General features: G+C 44.7%; 1 protein-coding gene across 1 annotated transcript in view; it reads left to right on the top strand.

Annotated features, from left to right (window-relative positions):
* MYH10 (myosin heavy chain 10) overlaps positions 1–14,097 on the top strand; it is a 104,270-nt gene extending 90,173 nt beyond the window's left edge. The window contains exons 30-43 of the mRNA XM_059828138.1: positions 186–392; positions 1,455–1,559; positions 2,627–2,779; positions 3,116–3,364; positions 3,970–4,182; positions 4,678–4,890; positions 6,197–6,358; positions 7,840–7,968; positions 9,193–9,281; positions 9,530–9,653; positions 9,761–9,969; positions 10,860–10,968; positions 11,334–11,506; positions 12,409–14,097. Coding sequence (XP_059684121.1) covers positions 186–392; positions 1,455–1,559; positions 2,627–2,779; positions 3,116–3,364; positions 3,970–4,182; positions 4,678–4,890; positions 6,197–6,358; positions 7,840–7,968; positions 9,193–9,281; positions 9,530–9,653; positions 9,761–9,969; positions 10,860–10,968; positions 11,334–11,506; positions 12,409–12,553 — 2,280 coding nt within the window. The 3' untranslated portion in view covers positions 12,554–14,097. The remainder of the gene's footprint in view (positions 1–185; positions 393–1,454; positions 1,560–2,626; positions 2,780–3,115; positions 3,365–3,969; positions 4,183–4,677; positions 4,891–6,196; positions 6,359–7,839; positions 7,969–9,192; positions 9,282–9,529; positions 9,654–9,760; positions 9,970–10,859; positions 10,969–11,333; positions 11,507–12,408) is intronic.
* Positions 14,098–17,282: the final 3,185 nt, after the last annotated feature.

The raw sequence follows: 17,282 nt of genomic DNA, 5'->3' as shown, positions 1-17,282 counted from the left end.
AGTCTTTGGCTAACATAAACAGAAAGTTACATGGCAGTGTTTTAAACACTCCCTACTTACAACTTGCTGAGCACGTGTTTTATTTTGAACTTGTAAACCTGATTTGCTGGACTGAATATTTTTAGCAGGAAACTTTATTGATATGTAACAAAGTGCTGAATTTCTTTCCTTTTTGTTTTTCCTAGTTCAAAGCAAATCTTGAAAAAAACAAGCAAGGCCTAGAGTCCGACAACAAGGAGTTAGCCTGTGAAGTGAAGGTGCTGCAGCAGGTCAAGGCAGAGTCTGAACATAAGAGGAAGAAGCTTGATGCTCAAGTACAAGAGCTAACCGCTAAGGTCACAGAAGGAGAGAGACTGAGGGTGGAACTGGCGGAGAAAGCTAACAAGCTGCAGGTAAGGCTATATGGAAGTCCTAAACTGCTGAAAAATACACAAGAAAGTAAAAGCCTTAACCATATGCAGAAATGGCTAGGAGAAATGACTTCAAAGATGCAGCTAGGTCTACAGGAACTGGGTCTGCAGTTGATGTGGGAGGTGATCTCAGTCATGCACTCATGTACTTGAGGGGCCTTAAAGTGGTGGCGTGCCTCAGGTAGAGATAGCTGGACAGCCACGACATTAATCCTGAACTTTTTGGCCTATGTGAGAATTATAGTGGCTTCTAAGTACATGGCTTCCCATCCTGGAGACCAAATCCTGTAGGACAGCTGGTCTACAGGTTTTTGGCTTGGATATGGAATTGAGTAGATTGGGCTGAGCTGATTTGTAGGTGTGAGCAAAAATATACTGATTGATGGGTACAGGTTTCCTTTTGTGCTTCAAAGTTGGGAGCTTGACAGATAGGGATTGCAAGTAAAGACCTGTTCTTCTGCAAATAGAGAAAATGGCCAAAATGCAGTCAGAGCTGACTTTTAAACCACAGCAATGAGTACTTTAGGGAAATCAAACTAAAGTGCTTCAAAAAGGGAATGGCCCAATTCTTTTCAGGGGAACCTTTCTGGTACTGTATATACAAGTAGCATAGCCTAAAATAGCAAGAGTTTGCACCTGTGGCAGTAACCTTTTCTCTTGCAGTTATGCTTTAAACCCAGTTGCCACCCTGATAATTCCTGAATTAATGGTCTTGTAAAATATATGGTCCTGTAATTAAAAATTATTTTAATTTACACACATTTAAGTATGAATGCAGATATTGGAATGACGTGCTCTGCTAAATAGCATGCCTAATTCTTGTTATGTTATACCCTTTAAGTTCAGGATTGACATCCAACTTCAAGTTTCTAACCAAACTTCAGCATTTTTAGCTTGTTGTATATCTGTACTGAGATCTATTGTTGTCTTGCCGTACCTGGAATTTGTTGAGGTTTTGTGTTCTGCAGTTCCAGCTGCCAGTGGGACGTAGGCTTTGCTGTGAGTCAGCTGCATGCTGTTACCTTTAGACTGCTTGCTTTGCAGAACGAGTTGGATAATGTCTCAAGTCTCCTGGAGGAAGCAGAGAAGAAAGGCATTAAGTTTGCCAAGGATGCGGCTAGTTTGGAATCTCAGCTTCAGGATACACAGGTGTGTATGCAGTGAAGCTTGAACTTTGCACTGGAGCTTTGTTCCTCACTGAAATGCTAACTGCATAACAGAAAGTACATTTTCATTCATGGTTTGGAAAGTCCCTTGGGTAGAAGCTGTATTTCCTATTGAAGTCTAGTGAAATGCAATGTATAGTGACTGCTCAGCTACATGTGGAGCCAATTTTTCATTATCTAAGATTCACTACTTGATAGACTGTAGCCTTTCAGTTTCTCTTTTATTTCTTGGTCTCTGTGGGAGAAAAGTATTAAGTCAAAAACCCCTTTCCAAGTAAAATGTTAATGTAAATAAGATCCTTGGGATCTATGAAAGGCACAAGGGACACTACTCTGTCTTCTACTGACAGCTTAAGTTCTTAAAACTGCCAGTGTTTGGTTTTGAGTTAAATAATGCAGCTTTATGCATGTTTTCATCACTTAAATATACTTTTTTTTTCCCCCCTGTATAAAAATGCTAATGGCGATTGCTTGGATAATGTTAATCACAATTGGAGAGGGCTGTGAGGAACAGGATGGGGCAGGGGAATGGTGGTTACACCTTTTATTTGTTTCTGTTACGATGGAAGTTTCCACTGCCAAATTACAGTTAGCTTTAAACTGACCTTTATATTTAAGCAATGCAGCAAAACTTGAAAGCATGCTACTATTGCAGGATTTGCAGCTATATATTCTTCCCTGCTGGTTTAAAATAGGGACTCTATATGCTTGTCTGAAAGAAGAAAAATAAATTTTGAAGGTGACTTCTGTGCTTGTCCCTTTAGTGATGGAAAAGTGTCATACATTAACTTCTAGAACAGACAGTGGCATGGATTCCCTGATCAGAAGTATGCATTATAAAGGTTTAAGTGTGCCCAAAATGAATGAGCAGTTCCTTTTTGAAAACCCAAATTATAGAAATCTTCATAAGCGTGTCCTTGTACAAAAATGCTGTGAGAAAAACAATCAAACCTGAAACTCCATCTAGAGTAATGGAGGGTGGTAGCCCAAGGTCACAGTTAGCACACTGTGAACCGAACTGAACTTCGAATATGCCTGTTTGTGTAACAGGAGCTGCTTCAGGAAGAAACCCGCCAGAAACTCAACCTGAGCAGTAGGATTAGGCAGCTGGAAGAGGAGAAGAACAACCTGCAAGAGCAGCAGGAAGAGGAAGAGGAGGCCAGAAAGAACTTGGAGAAACAGATGCTCGCCTTGCAGTCACAGGTAAGCTGTTGTAAATGACGGGACTTCTGTAAGGCCTGCATACTCCAGGTGAGAAGAACTGGTGTCTCAAACCTCTCAGAAAAAGTCATGTAATTTGCACACGTGCTAGACCAGATTTCAGAATAAAATTTCCTGTAGTCTTTCTCCATTGCAATAATGACTAGTACAACTAACTGCAATGGGCATGACTTTCCCCTACTTACTACCCTGCTAGCTCACAATTTTTGTGTTACTTTAGCTAGCAATAACATCTATTTCTGGTTTTGTATTTTGGACCTGATGCCTTTCTTTCCTTCTCGTGATGCACTAAGGAACATCATTTTTATTAAATTTCAGTTGGCTGATGCTAAGAAAAAGGTAGATGATGACTTGGGAACCATTGAAGGCTTGGAGGAAAATAAGAAGAAATTATTGAAGGACATGGAGTCCTTAAGCCAACGCCTAGAGGAGAAGGCAATGGCTTATGACAAACTGGAGAAGACAAAGAATCGCCTGCAGCAAGAGCTGGATGACTTGATGGTAGATCTGGATCATCAGCGCCAGATTGTTTCTAACTTGGAGAAAAAGCAGAAGAAATTTGATCAGGTAGTCTAGTTTCCTGTCATCTTGCTGCTTTCTGTGAGTTTTAAATGGCATCTTGTTTATATTGTTACTGCATAAATGAGCCTTATATAAAGAAGAGTCTGACTAGAATACTGTTTATTGATAAATCTTTTGTGAGCAGCTTGGCCTTTGTTAAGAGTAACTTGTCACTTTATAATTTCAGTGAGCTAAATGCCAGCTTTGAGTCCTTTTAGATCAAGTAATAAGCTCTTTATATAAAAAGGAAATTATATTGGAACAAAAACTTAACAGTATTATTGTAATCCCTCAAGATAGACTAAGAAAGGATGTGAAGACTAAAAGATTAAAATAATAAATAAATAAAATAAATAAATAAATAAAGATAATAAATAAATAATAAAATAAAATAAATTAAAAATCTTGATTAGTCTCTTGCTTTCGTCATCCCATCCCAGAGTAGCTGTAGCAGTTTTCTTACTAGCACTTTGATCAAATTTGAGAGACTAGACAGCTTCTGAAGGCCAGTTAAACTTAGAGCATTAACCATTTCATTGACTAAAACACCTGAGGCAGGAAGGACCTGATTATAGGACTTAGGAGATGGATTAATTATTTCTTATGTTCAGATGCTGGCAGAAGAAAAGAACATTTCTGCCAGATATGCAGAGGAAAGAGATCGTGCTGAAGCAGAAGCAAGGGAGAAGGAAACCAAAGCCCTGTCTCTGGCTCGGGCTTTGGAAGAAGCCCTGGAAGCTAAGGAAGAATTTGAAAGACAGAACAAACAGTTGCGTGCAGATATGGAAGACTTAATGAGCTCTAAAGATGATGTGGGCAAAAATGTAAGTATGTTTCCACACCCTGTTTTGTTGTATACTGCATAGGGAATAACACAAGAAAACTCCCTGGCTTGAGAAGTATATTTGACACAAAAACAGAACTTCTTGAAGCGATTTATAACCCTACGTTCTGGAGGAATTCATGTTCAGAATAAGGGGGTGGTCTTTATTAACATTGTGCCTCTTCATGTGAAGACATGGAGAGCAGAAGTTGCTGGCCAAATCACTAATGGCACCTGTGCTCGATTTAAGAGTTTGCCTCGCTACTACTTTTCATCTGTGAGATTGCACAGCTCATCTCCAGTCATCTGCATAGATGTTTGTTGGGTTTGCTAATACAGACTTAGAGATGCTGCTCTGCCTGTTCTGATTTGTTGTACAATTCAGAGCATCACAAAATGTAGTGTACTGAGTCCATATAATGTCTCCTTTTGCTATTAATAACTGCTGATGTTGAGATACCTGAAGGAGAGGGTCTGATTAATGTTTGTGGCTTAGGTCCATGAACTAGAGAAGTCAAAGAGAACTTTAGAGCAACAGGTTGAAGAGATGAGGACTCAGCTTGAGGAACTGGAAGATGAGCTGCAGGCCACAGAAGATGCTAAGCTTCGTTTGGAGGTGAACATGCAAGCTATGAAAGCCCAGTTTGAGAGAGATCTGCAAGCCAGGGATGAACAGAATGAAGAGAAAAAGAGGATGCTGGTTAAACAAGTATGTCTATTTTACTATACTTCATAGTGGGAGGGGTGTGAGGATCTTTTGCCAAAGCTCTGTGGCTTTGGGGATAACTTGCTACCAGAAAAATAAAACTCTGCTTAAAGATTGCATCCTATAGAAATTCCAAGCACTGATCTTTACAAACAGTAGAATGGGTCTTGTTGAGGACTGACCACTGTCAACTGTTAGTGTTAGTCTGCTACTGGTGGTCCTCCAAAAACACTCAACATGCAAGCAGAGGTTTGACTAGCTGCGTGGGTGTATTTCAAGGACAGGGTATGTTATTCGGACTTTCAAGACCATCCTATTTGATGTGCAGGAACAAATCCATGGATGCTGAGATAGACTGAAAGACTGTAATTAAGTGAACAGTTTCCTAAATTAAGATTGTGGCAAAGATTCCAGATTTGTAAGACTTGAGAATTCTGGTAACACAAAGCAGATCCAAAGGGACTCAAGAAAGGCCTTTAAAATTTCATGCTTGTAAGAGAAGATGGTTCTAAATTAACATTAAGCTTTGAGGAAAAAACCCCCAATATTTCAAGATCTAGCACAAGAAAACAAAAACGTACAATTACTGAGAATCACCAATATAGAGATCTCTTAAAAATAAACACAGCCTGGAGGGCTTCTGAAGTTCACTGCAATGCAAAATTGCTATTATCTTGCACTGGACAAGAGCTCTTGACCTGGCATGAAGAGGGAGGCTTGCTTCAAAACCAAAATATATTCTTTCATGTTGGTAACCTGTGGCATTTCTGGCTGAGTTTTATTTTTGCATAGGTTTGGCTTAGTTAGTGTTGGCTTGCTGCTTAGATACTTTTCTGTTTTGTTTTGGAAAAAAGTTGTTGGTGTATAAATGCTAGTAGCACAGCTGTTTCAAAGGGAATGATTTAATTTTTTTTCTTGAGAAAATGAGGTCATTCTACTTCTTATTTTCCTCTTAACGGTTCAATCAGAATTGGTGACATCTGCCCTAGAGTGATACCTAAATGTGGCTAGATGTGTTGGTCAAGAAGCTGATCACGAAGTAGCTGAACAGATGAAATGGAAATGCTTCAGATGCTGAGTTATTGTCTTTGTTTTCCTTTTTGTCAGTTCAGAGATCTCTGCTTCCAATTTGTGGATATGTTTTTGCCATCTGCAGCGTCTTCTATGTAGCTTGCATTCTGTAGTCTTCTCCAATTGAGTAATGTTAATTCTGCTCTGCAAAGGCCTTTTGGAGTCACTGACCATTTTGTTAGGATTTGTGTTTGCTCCATTCCTGGAACTGAGCCTGTTAAACGTCTTGATTTCACAGGTGCGAGAGCTGGAGGCAGAACTGGAAGATGAGCGCAAACAGAGGGCTCTTGCTGTGGCAGCCAAGAAGAAAATGGAAATGGATCTGAAAGACCTGGAAGGTCAGATAGAAGCTGCAAACAAGGCTCGAGATGAAGCAATCAAACAGCTACGTAAGCTCCAGGTAGGCACAGCTGATCAACTGAGCTGTTTTCTTTCCTGGTCACAGTCTGTCAAGGGTGGTGCTTTTCATTACATACATTTGTAGCTTGAAGGCAAAAGGAGTATCAGACTCAACTATGGTGACATATGTCACAGAGTATCTGGCCTGAACTTATCACTTGCTCAAAACTCCTCTCATCTTTTTGTCGGTAAGGAATTAAGATTGTCCCCCATGTTACTTCTATTCAGTAGTCATCTTTTTTCTTTATTTCAGCACTTTGTGTAAGGATTTACTGAGTATTGCTTTCTAGGCTGCATTTTTAAAATTTATCGTTGTTTGTATCTTCGAATTTACTGATTTACAAGAGCTCAGCTCTTGTTGACTGCTGCTTCTGCAAGTTTTTGAACTTTTTAAGGCGTTTCAGCCAAAAATGCTCCAGAGAAAAAGGAGGAGTAAATTTTAGTTGCTTTTAAAAAGCTCCAAGATGCCCATTCTTTTTAGTTTGGAAAGAAAAAAACAGTCCTTGTGTCAAGGATTTATTTCCCATTCCCAGAAAAATATTCAACATTTGGTATGGTTCAGTTTTGCCAAAAATTTTCAGTGCCGTAGCCCAAAGCTGCAGGAGTATGAGGCCATGGCAAGACCATGTAAAGCATACGGCAAATTAAATTGCCTTTCTGCCCTGTCCGCTTTATTCTTTGGCAATCTGACTTCAAATGCTACTTCAGCTGAATGAGGGCAATTCTGGAACTGAGCCCTGGATGAAGAGGGAGCACAGGTTATAGCAAGAAAAATGCTGGTACCTCGCAGTAGCCCACTTCTCTAGTCTAAGAGAACAGGACAGCTAGAGATTCCATACCTGATCTCTGTGCGCTTTCACACGAGCACCTGAAATAAGTGGTCTCATGACTGGTGGTATTCTGAAGATGCAGGTACAGCTTAAATGCAGTTTCTCCAACTTTCTTACTCTATTAGCATCACAAGTCAAACTTGTGCAGATTAAGATCTCAGTGTTTCAGTGTTAACAGTGTTTCTTAAGGGAAGCATAAGTATGTGCTTTTAGGTGTGCAAAATGGTGCATTGTGTTACTTCTGCACTGAGAATAGTTTCTTAGCTTGCATACTTGTGGTAAGTTTTGGATTTTTTTAGTCAATTTAAGTAAATTTTTTACAAGTCATTCCAACAGCTTTATCTCTCCATAAGTTTCATGACAAATGTAATTGAGCAGCTCTTTATAAGACTTCACCTCATTATCTGGTATAGTTCTTGTAGGAAAAAACTCCAATGATGTGGTATTTCTGACAAGGAATTGAGGGATGGAAAGATGAGAAAATGAAGTTTTACTATGAAAATAAGAACTGAAAATGCATTTAAGTGGAATGAAGCCACTTTGGGAGGAGGGTCTTAACTCTTAAGGGCCAAAATGCTTCAGAGCTACTAATAAATCTTGTGATTATCCTAATGCAGCATGGCTTTTTCTTTCCCCTGCTTTCCAACTGCAGGCTCAAATGAAAGACTACCAGCGGGAGCTGGAAGAAGCCCGTGCATCCAGAGATGAGATCTTTGCACAGTCCAAAGAGAGTGAAAAGAAGCTCAAAGGTCTTGAAGCAGAAATACTCCAACTCCAAGAGGTGAGATTGAAATCCAAGAAATGTGTTTTTCTTGCTAGAGTAAGGCAAAGATCAGAAAGTAAAAAAAGTAAAAAGCAATCTAGTGAGAAATGGGAGCCATGAGAACTTTCTCTTTCCCCCTGTCCCAGGTCATTAGTGAACTACTTAAGGCTTTGTAGGAGTCATTTTAGTAGCCTGGACTTCATTTCTCTGCCTGGGTGGCAGGAAAGCTTTACTACTGCTTAAACGGCTTTGATGCCTCACTAAAATTTGCAAGGTGGTTCGAGAGTCTCTGAAAGGTGTAGTGCAGTGTCAGTACTAAAATTACTATTGGAAATACATAAAAACCTAACAATCTCTCCAGTACCTCAGGGGACCATTTAAGTCTGTGGAGGTTTATCACTCTGCCCCCTTGGGTCCTCATCCCTTTCTGTTACGGGCACATGTTCCCTGATTGTTGGCAATTTATGTAAGAGCTCTAAGTCTTGCCATGTATCACTTATCTCCCATTATCTCCTTGGACTGTCACAAGGTGAAACATCAGCAGAATTGCCTTGTGTGAGGGACTGCCTCTTTTTGTCCTGTATTAGCTGCAGGCCAAATTTTGAAGCAATCACTCAGATTTCACTACACTTAGGTTTGAGCCTATACAGATAACCTATGACTTACTAGAGCTTCTCCATGCCATTCTTTTGTGGACTTGTCAGTCTTGCACTTGCAGTGCATTTAATTGTCCTTCGTAGCAAATGCCTGGGTGTTTCTACAACTTAATACAGTTTTATAATACGAGATTCAGTGCTGTTTATACTATTATGCTAAAGATTTTATTTTCTATACTTTGCTTGCATTCATGTACTCTGCAAGAACCTAAAAATTTTGTTGATTTAGTGCCCACTTTACCCTGCATGTGTTTATTAGAGCATGTGACAGAATGGTTTTCTCCTGCTGTTTAGGGCTTGAATGTTACTGATCTTCACAGATTCTTTTTTTCCTTAACTTTGTGCCAGGAACACTTCAGGGACAGGGAGGAGTAAATCCATTGTAGTCATATGGCAGTTAAGAGGGGAAAATATCAAGATGATGCGTCCTGCTAGCTTCTACAGCTGTTGCTTCTGCTTATCCATTAAAAGACCTCAGGGATATCACACTTCACAGCATCTCCTAGAAGTTATTAGAAGGCTAAATTGTTTGCAGAAGTTTTGAGATTCCTAATGCTGTAATGAATCTTTTCCTAAACCTTCACAGGAGTTTGCTGCGTCTGAAAGAGCCCGTCGTCACGCTGAGCAAGAAAGGGATGAGTTGGCTGATGAGATTGCAAACAGTGCTTCAGGAAAGTGAGTCATCAAATGTATTAATTGTGTGTCTAAAGAACTTCAGGCACCAGCAGCTGTAGTTCTCATAGTCTGCTTGCAAATTCTGTATTGACCTGTCTTCATGATAAAAAATCCTTGTTGTCATGAAGCAAATTGCCGACACAGTGGCTTCTCATGACAATTTGCAATGCCTAAAGTATCAGAAGCAAACTGCCCGGTTGCTTTGTATCAGATCTGAACATGTCTTGACCCAAATACTTCCTTTCTAGGTCAGCGCTGCTGGATGAGAAGCGCCGGCTGGAAGCTCGTATTGCACAGTTGGAGGAAGAGCTCGAGGAAGAGCAGAGCAACATGGAGCTTCTCAATGAGCGGTTCCGAAAGACCACACTGCAGGTGAATCCATTGTTGGCAATGCTGTTGGGGCAATCTGTGTTTCAGTGTGCAGTTAAGTGGAGGCTCTGAATAGCACCGAATTATCTTCTGTTCTCCTCCTCTGAAAGGTTGACACACTTAATTCTGAGCTAGCTGGGGAGCGGAGTGCTGCCCAGAAGAGTGAAAACGCACGGCAGCAGCTGGAAAGGCAGAACAAAGAGCTGAAAGCCAAGCTGCAGGAACTGGAGGGATCTGTGAAGTCTAAGTTCAAGGCAACAATTTCTACTCTAGAAGCCAAGATTGTGCAGCTAGAAGAACAGCTTGAGCAGGAAGCCAAGTAAGGGGGGGAAAAAAAAAATCTGTTTGCCTGTGTTTGCTCTGTCAGTTGAATGTCTGAAATCTCCATGTCTCAAGTTTTTGTAGGGCTGAGATGCGAGCTTTACAGCACAGGCATTAGGGTTTATTATCTGGAAACCTACCATTTGAGGGACACGCTTTAACAAGACAGCTGTAAAGTGACTGGGGTGGAAAGTTTCAGAATCTGTTTGTTCCATAACTGAAACTGCTGAATTAACTCTTGAAGTTAACCAGGTGAATATGTTGACTGTTAGTCCCAGGATCCACAGGGTGCTGCAGGTTTCTTGAGATAAGATGAAACACCCCCTTGAGACACCTGGTGTCTTTGGTTAGAGGAAGCAAGTTGAACAGCTTAGGCATGGCAGCTTTTAGTTGAGATGAATTCTGTGCTCTGCAGAAGTCTTCTTTCTCCAGTGAGCGCTTCCTGTCCTTCTTGCCTGTCCTTTCCATCTCGGTCCTCCAAATACTTATTTTTTTTAGTTAGTTCCTCCCAGAAAGACTGAAGGTGGACTGTCTTATCACCACCTCCAATCCTTTTGTGCTTTTGGCTCTGTGGGAGCACCGTGTTACTGCTTAGCAATAGCTTTAAAGCTGCTCTGTTGAATCTCTTTGTGAAGAAGCACATCCCTATCCCTTTCTTTAGCATACATACCATATTTGTATGGCTCCAGTGCTAATACTTTACTATTTCAAAGCTGCATCTCAGGTAGCCTCCAGCAGATCAAATCCAAGTTCTGTTGACAGTGGCAGCTATGTTAAGAGGACTCAAATTATTAGTTACACAATGAGACAAGAGCCTTTTGGAAAGGACAGACCTTGTGTTCCTTGCCTTCAAGTACTGGGACAAATTATGGCTTTTGATTATTCTAGGGAAAGAGCAGCTGCTAACAAATTGGTGCGTCGTACAGAGAAGAAATTGAAAGAAGTCTTCATGCAGGTGGAGGATGAGCGTCGACACGCAGACCAGTACAAGGAGCAGGTAGGTGGAGGGGCTTAGCTTTGCAGAAAAGGCAGATAAAACCATACTTTGAGTAGAAAGGGTTTGTTAAGAAGCATTTTAATGAAAACATTTGAGGGAACCCTGTCTTGATCACTAAACCATTAGAGTAGCTCCCAGCAGTCAAAGCCTCCCTGAATTAGCTCTAGTGTGATGGTCAATTATGCACCCTGGCATCCCAGACCTGGGAGCTCTGTTGGGTTTCCGGGAGTCTGCAGTGAGGCTGGTGGTTCATCTCCAGCCAGGGTGGTCAGGGAGGACAGGGTGTTAGCTCACCTCCCTGACCTCCCAAATTGTGGGGTTGCAGCTGCAGAGTTTGATCTTGGCGACCTGGTTTTGTATTTTAGATGGAAAAGGCAAACGCCAGAATGAAGCAGCTCAAACGCCAGCTGGAGGAGGCTGAAGAGGAAGCCACACGTGCAAATGCTTCCCGACGTAAACTTCAGCGTGAGCTGGATGATGCCACAGAGGCTAATGAGGGCCTGAGCCGGGAGGTCAGCACCCTGAAAAACAGGCTAAGGTAAGTAAGTGGTGTCAGTAGCAGTGGGCAGGGGTTTATCTAAGTCCTTGTGTGCCCATAGACTGTCTCCATAATGCGTCCTTGGGGAGCATTCAGCTGTGGCACTGCAGAAGCAGAGCTGCTAACGCTAGGGGATGGGTCAAACTGGAGCCTGCTGGGAGCTGCTGGCCCAGCCTGGTGATGGTGACAAAGAAGCTGCCAGATCACAGGGATATTCCTGACAGCTCTTGAGCCTGAACTCTTCAGAGCTTACGTTGGCAGGTTCCCAGGGGTTGCCAGTTCAATCCAGCCATGGGTAAATGTGAGAGGAAATGGCTCAGTCATGCTTTTCCAGTGGCTGGTAGTGATCCCTTTTTTCCTGACCCACTCTGGTGGGAGTGTTTTAGCACTTTCCTTGAGAGCAGGTCTTTGTGTGAAGGTCTGTATCAGGTACAGGTGGGAGTCAGCAAAGGTGAGACTTGTGCAGAACAAAAACCATCTCGACACAGACAGCAGCCGAGCTGGCAGGCTTGTAGGAATGGCAGGAGGGGTGCAGTGCAGCGCTTAGCAAATGAGCAGTTGATTAATTTTTAGAGAACCCACTCTGTTTAGCACTTGGTCTGCACTTGGTGCTTGTCCAGAAACAGTATTTTCAGTTACTTGGGCCTGGCCAAATTAAGGTGATGGTATAAACCAGGCAGGAGTACCAGAACGTGTTTGTGCACAGCATGTTGACCCCCTGGTTGGAGAGGTGGTCTCAAAACAGCGCGTGTGAAATTTGCCATGTGGGTGGCCTGGAGCGGAGCTGCTGCGTTCCCCACGGTTCAGTAGGGAGGTCTTTTGGGGGCAGCCACCAGCACTGGGACTTGGGCTGTGAGCAAGACGTGACCCCTCAGCAATCGCTGTCTGCTCGTTGTTCGCAGGAGGGGGGGCCCTATCACCTTCTCCTCCAGTCGATCCGGGAGACGCCAGCTGCACATCGAAGGGGCCTCTCTGGAGCTCTCGGATGACGACGCGGAGAGCAAAGGCAGCGATGTGAACGAAGCGCAGCCGGCGCCTGCTGAGTAGAGCCTTGTCACACCATTTGCATGCAGAGACCTTTTACACACCAGTCGGCAGAAGGAGAAGGACTTTCCTGACCACCGAACTGCCTTGTGGCCGTAGATCTGCCTTATGAAACGCCGGCATGCTACAAGGTTACTTACCATAGGTCAACTATGTCTTAAGGCTCTCCAGCCTCACCATACTGTACCCTGCTTCAGATATAGGTACAACTGCTTTTTTATATATAGTAAACAAAATGGATCGTCTCTGTTCAGTGCATCTATTTTCCAGATACTCATTGTAAAGCCATTTTATAAAGCATCATGTGAAGGATGAAACTTTTTTTATCAATACAGAAACTTCATTCCCAGAGGGTAGGTGGTTGGGACAGACCCATTGTCGTGGCTATGCATGCTTTGTTGTACAGACAACATCCTTCCATTTCTTCTGTGCTCAGACAGCCCTTGGCTGTATTGAGTCTGTTGGATCACTGAAGACCAAACTGCACCTGTATCTTTCTTTTCTCCTAATTGTTGTGATCAGCACACAATCAGCGAGTGAACTGTGAAAAGCCCTTGGGAAGTGTTAGAGGGAAATGTAGGGATGAATGAGTAGTGTCCATTTTTAACCTGCAATATCGTTTTGAAGTGTTCTCAGCACCTGCTTCATCAGTTAGTGTTCCTGCAGTACAGGCAAACCGAAATAGCATCACCGTTCCTCATCTGTACAGTACTTCTGCGTTTGTAGAGACCTGCTACTACCATGCCCAACAGACCTGTGTATATATATTAAGGCTAGTATAATGTGAACACCAGTGGAAAATAAACATACAACACAGGCAAAATTAATTTATTAATTTAAGGCTGAGTGAGTTAGTCTTCAGGACATGGAGCTGAGTGGCTGCCCTGTGAGACGCGGCGTACGTGGTGCCGTAGCAGCCAGCCTGGTGTTGGAGGGAGCCGGTCCACGGGCCAGCCGGGAGCAGCAGGGCCGCCCGCGCTGCGCAGCGTGGGGCTCAGGAGGGGCTGTGCTTACAGGGGTTCGGCGAGGGATGTTGCCTGCCTACGAGTTAACATGCCAGTGGATGTGAATCCTTTTTTTGTTGTTGTTGTTTGTTTTTTTTTTTATTTTGAACAGTATTACAGTGATAGTTAGCGTTCTTTTTGTTTAAATAGCTGAAAAACTGACATTACAGAAAGTGCCTTAGACACTACAGTACTAAGACAATGTTACATATATAATTTGCCTATATAACAATGATTTAATGTATTAATTTTGACTGTGCTTCATATCATGTACCTCTCTAGTCCAAGTGGTATTATTGATATTAGTGACAATGAATCAGTGTTAACTAGGAAACTTCCTCTGCCACATGCTCAAAAACCATGGATTTCCTTTTTTGGTTAAAAGCTTTAACATCTGTCGCAAAGGTTTTGTTGTGTGTGTTTGGATATTTTTAATCAAACTGGCTGTTGACCACCAGGCATCTGACTGCAAATATCTTGTTTTCTTGTATACCCATATTTCTAGACAATGATTTTTGTAAGACAATAAATTTATTCATTATAGATGCGGCCGCCTGCTCTGTTTACTTACAGGAAGAGCTATCTCCTGAGGCTGGCATAGACCTTAATAAACGAGAGTATGACTGGAAGCTGCCTTTTCCATTCTTCCTGTTTTGTTTTTATTTTGACCTAAATACAGCAGGAATGGCCTGGTCAGGGCTGAGCCTTTGTCTTTGAACTGTACTGGCAACACAGCTGGAGCACAAAGGGAGCTCTGAAACCTCCTGTGGACCTCACGTGGCACAGGCACAGCCCCTGTTTCTGCATTTAGCAGGGTCTGCTCCTTTTTCTGAGCAGTTAAATTTCCTGTGGTGTGTGTCCTGCTGTGCAGAGCTCAGGCAGGAGGGAGTGACAGTGTTGGATAAGGCTGCAGGCACCAGTGCTGCTGGGTGAAGGCAGTTTGCTGTGTCTGCATAGAAAATGGGGATGAGGATGGACCTATGCAGGGAGGGGAGGTGAGAGGAGTTAGGAAGATAACTGGGTTCCAACTGTGATGAGAGGAAAGAGGGTACAGAGCAGAGAGCGAGGGCTGGTGGGGCAGCTGGAAGCTCTTGTCTGGGCTCTGCTGCACAGGGCAGCTGGACAGGGTGTGGTAGGAGCTGCTCTGACCCTTTCAGTGGCACCTCTGCTTCCAGCTGCCTGGCTGGAGCACTGAGGGGCTGCTGGGGGCTCTGGCTTGTCCCTGGCACCAGCTCCTGGATCCCTGTTCAGTGCTGGGCACCTTTTCCTCACGGGCCTCCTTCAGTGCTGTGGCTGCTGCTGCTCCTTGTGCTGGGAAGAGTGCAGGGATGAGGCAGGGCTTTTCCCTACCTGCAGCAGGGCTTGCGCTGTCCCTGCAGTTTGTCCCTTCTGTGCAAGAAGAGCTTACTCTTCGCTGGGGATTTTTAAGGGGAGGAAGGAGGTCTGACTGCCACGAGGGTGACTTCGCACCCCCGAGGAGGGAGCTGGTCACAAGTGGGGTGCACAACCTCCCCCTGCATGGGGCAGGGATGAGGGTTGTGCTGTAGGAGCTGGAGTGAGCGTGTCCCCAGCAGGGCCTGGGCAGTGCTGCCAGGTGCCCGGTCATGGCTGGGGCAGAGCCGGCCTGGGCAGCAGCAGGAGGAGGAGAGCCCGCAGCCCTGGCACCACAGCCCTCGGAGTGGGCAGCAGATGCTGGAACAGCAGCCCTGGGGGCAGCTCTGCTCTGGGCTCAGGAGCGCCGGCCTGGAGCTGAGCCCGGTGGCCTATGAGCGGCAGCACCTGCCTTCAAGTCAGGCACAGCCCAGGGTGCTGCAGGGTGCAGAGCTGGGAGCAGGCACCGGCGAGGGCCCAGGGCTGCCACAGCCCTGCCAGCCCAGCAGGCACACACTGGGGAAGGGCCCCAGCCCTGAGGCCCTTGCTCTGCAGAGGAAATGCCTTTCAGCTACTCCCAGGAGGCAAAAATCCCCAGGGGCTCCAGCTGGAAGCCTCCCTCACTTCCCCAAATCAAATCTTGAAACCCAGGCCTCAGGCGAGCCACCAGCACTATCGGTCCCAGCAGCAGAGGCGCCAGCTGAGGAAAGGTGTTCGCTCAGCAGCGGCTGGTACTGCGGTACAAGGAACTGCTCCCAGGACAGGGGAGCAGGGGCTGCACAGCTCAGCACCCCCAACCCTCTCTGGGGCTGGGCTGCAAACACTACATGACAAAATACAGGCACTGCCAGCGTTTCTGCAAAATCCACTGATTCCACATTAAAAGAACTTTATTTTTGGAAGATTACTCTCCTTTGTTTTCTTTTTAAACCACATCATGATCTGTGTCACCACGGTGGTATGGTACACTGTCCTATGGAAACATGCCATATAGATTTTGAATAAATAAAGCTACAAAGCCCAAGTAAGTTATGTACAAAGATCTTAGGCAAAGATATTATGTTTACAAACCTATGTACAATAAAACAAATGTAAACAGTCAAATGCAGCAGAGGATGCACAGGGAAGGAGGACCAACACAAACTCGAAGGGCAAGGGGGGGGTTCCCACCTCCCTTCTGCTGGGCCAATGGTTTTTCTCAGCGCTTGTAAATAAACCAGCTTGGAGCTGCAGAGCCAACTGAACATGATGGACCACACCAGGAATGGAGATTTCTAAACCCGCAGATCAAACCCCGGCTGGGTTTGCTGGTTCATTTAAAAAATCCACCAACTCTGAGGCACATAGACAGAGAAATCGCACAAATATGTTGCTTGAAAGACCCACAAGGTACACAGTCGCCCAAAACTGTCACAGAAGCCCGTAAGTGACGCTGTAAAATCCAGTCATATATTACACAGAGCGGAACAAGGTTGTGATGGTTACCAGTTCCTGGGGGGGGGGGTTATGGGCAGCACGGCCAGTTGGATGAGTGGCTTCTTAGCGCTCTCGCAAAGTCCCTGTTGTGGAGATGCGTGGAACTCTGACTGATGAAGGCAGGGTACAGTGGGGCCGGGAAGCCATGCTGCAGGCACATGGGCACGGTGAGCACGCTACAGTGGCTGCCCAGCAGCTGCACTGGTGTAAGAGCACTGAGAGAGAGCGCTTCAGCAATGCCAAACGCTGCCAGCTCCCGCTAAGGCATTTGATGTTGCGACTGACATGTGCTGGGCCTGTGATGGTCACCTGCAGTGCGCTGCCACCCAGCACCTCCATCACGCTCTCTCTGCTGGGCACAGCCACCTCTGCCAGCTCTGCTCATCCTCCCCTGACCACTCCAACACAAGGCAGGAGGGGGACACGCACCAGCAGCGACAGCCGCATATCTGCCCAGCAGTAAGTTATTAAGCTGCAGTAACTCAGTCGCGTACCTGGACCTGATTCCCAGGTGCAAATGTCCAAAGTGCCATCGCACAGCCTCACCCAGGGCCCCTCTCAAGAGCTCAGAGCCATACTGGGAGGACGGCAGCTGCGCGTCCTAAGCAGCAGGCTGCTGGAGCAGGCCAGCAGGGAAAAGGGGAGCCTTTAAGAGGAGCAGCCAATGTTTGTGTCATGCCAAACCTAAGTTAGAGAAGAGATAAAGCGAGCGGCCAAGGATTGCCTGGCCAAGGTTTGGCGAGCAAGAAAGACTCCTGCATCTCCTGAAACAGAGCACTGCGTGTCTCAGCTTGTGTGGAACAGGGTGTGGGGCCAAGTCAGAGCGTCCGCTACAGTGACAGGAGAAAATAAACTGTATTAACATGACATGAAGGGAAGGG

This window comes from Gavia stellata, chromosome 22, assembly GCF_030936135.1.
Source record: "Gavia stellata isolate bGavSte3 chromosome 22, bGavSte3.hap2, whole genome shotgun sequence".
NCBI classification, from domain to species: Eukaryota; Metazoa; Chordata; class Aves; order Gaviiformes; family Gaviidae; genus Gavia; species Gavia stellata.
This window is presented reverse-complemented; position numbering and strand designations above follow the sequence as displayed.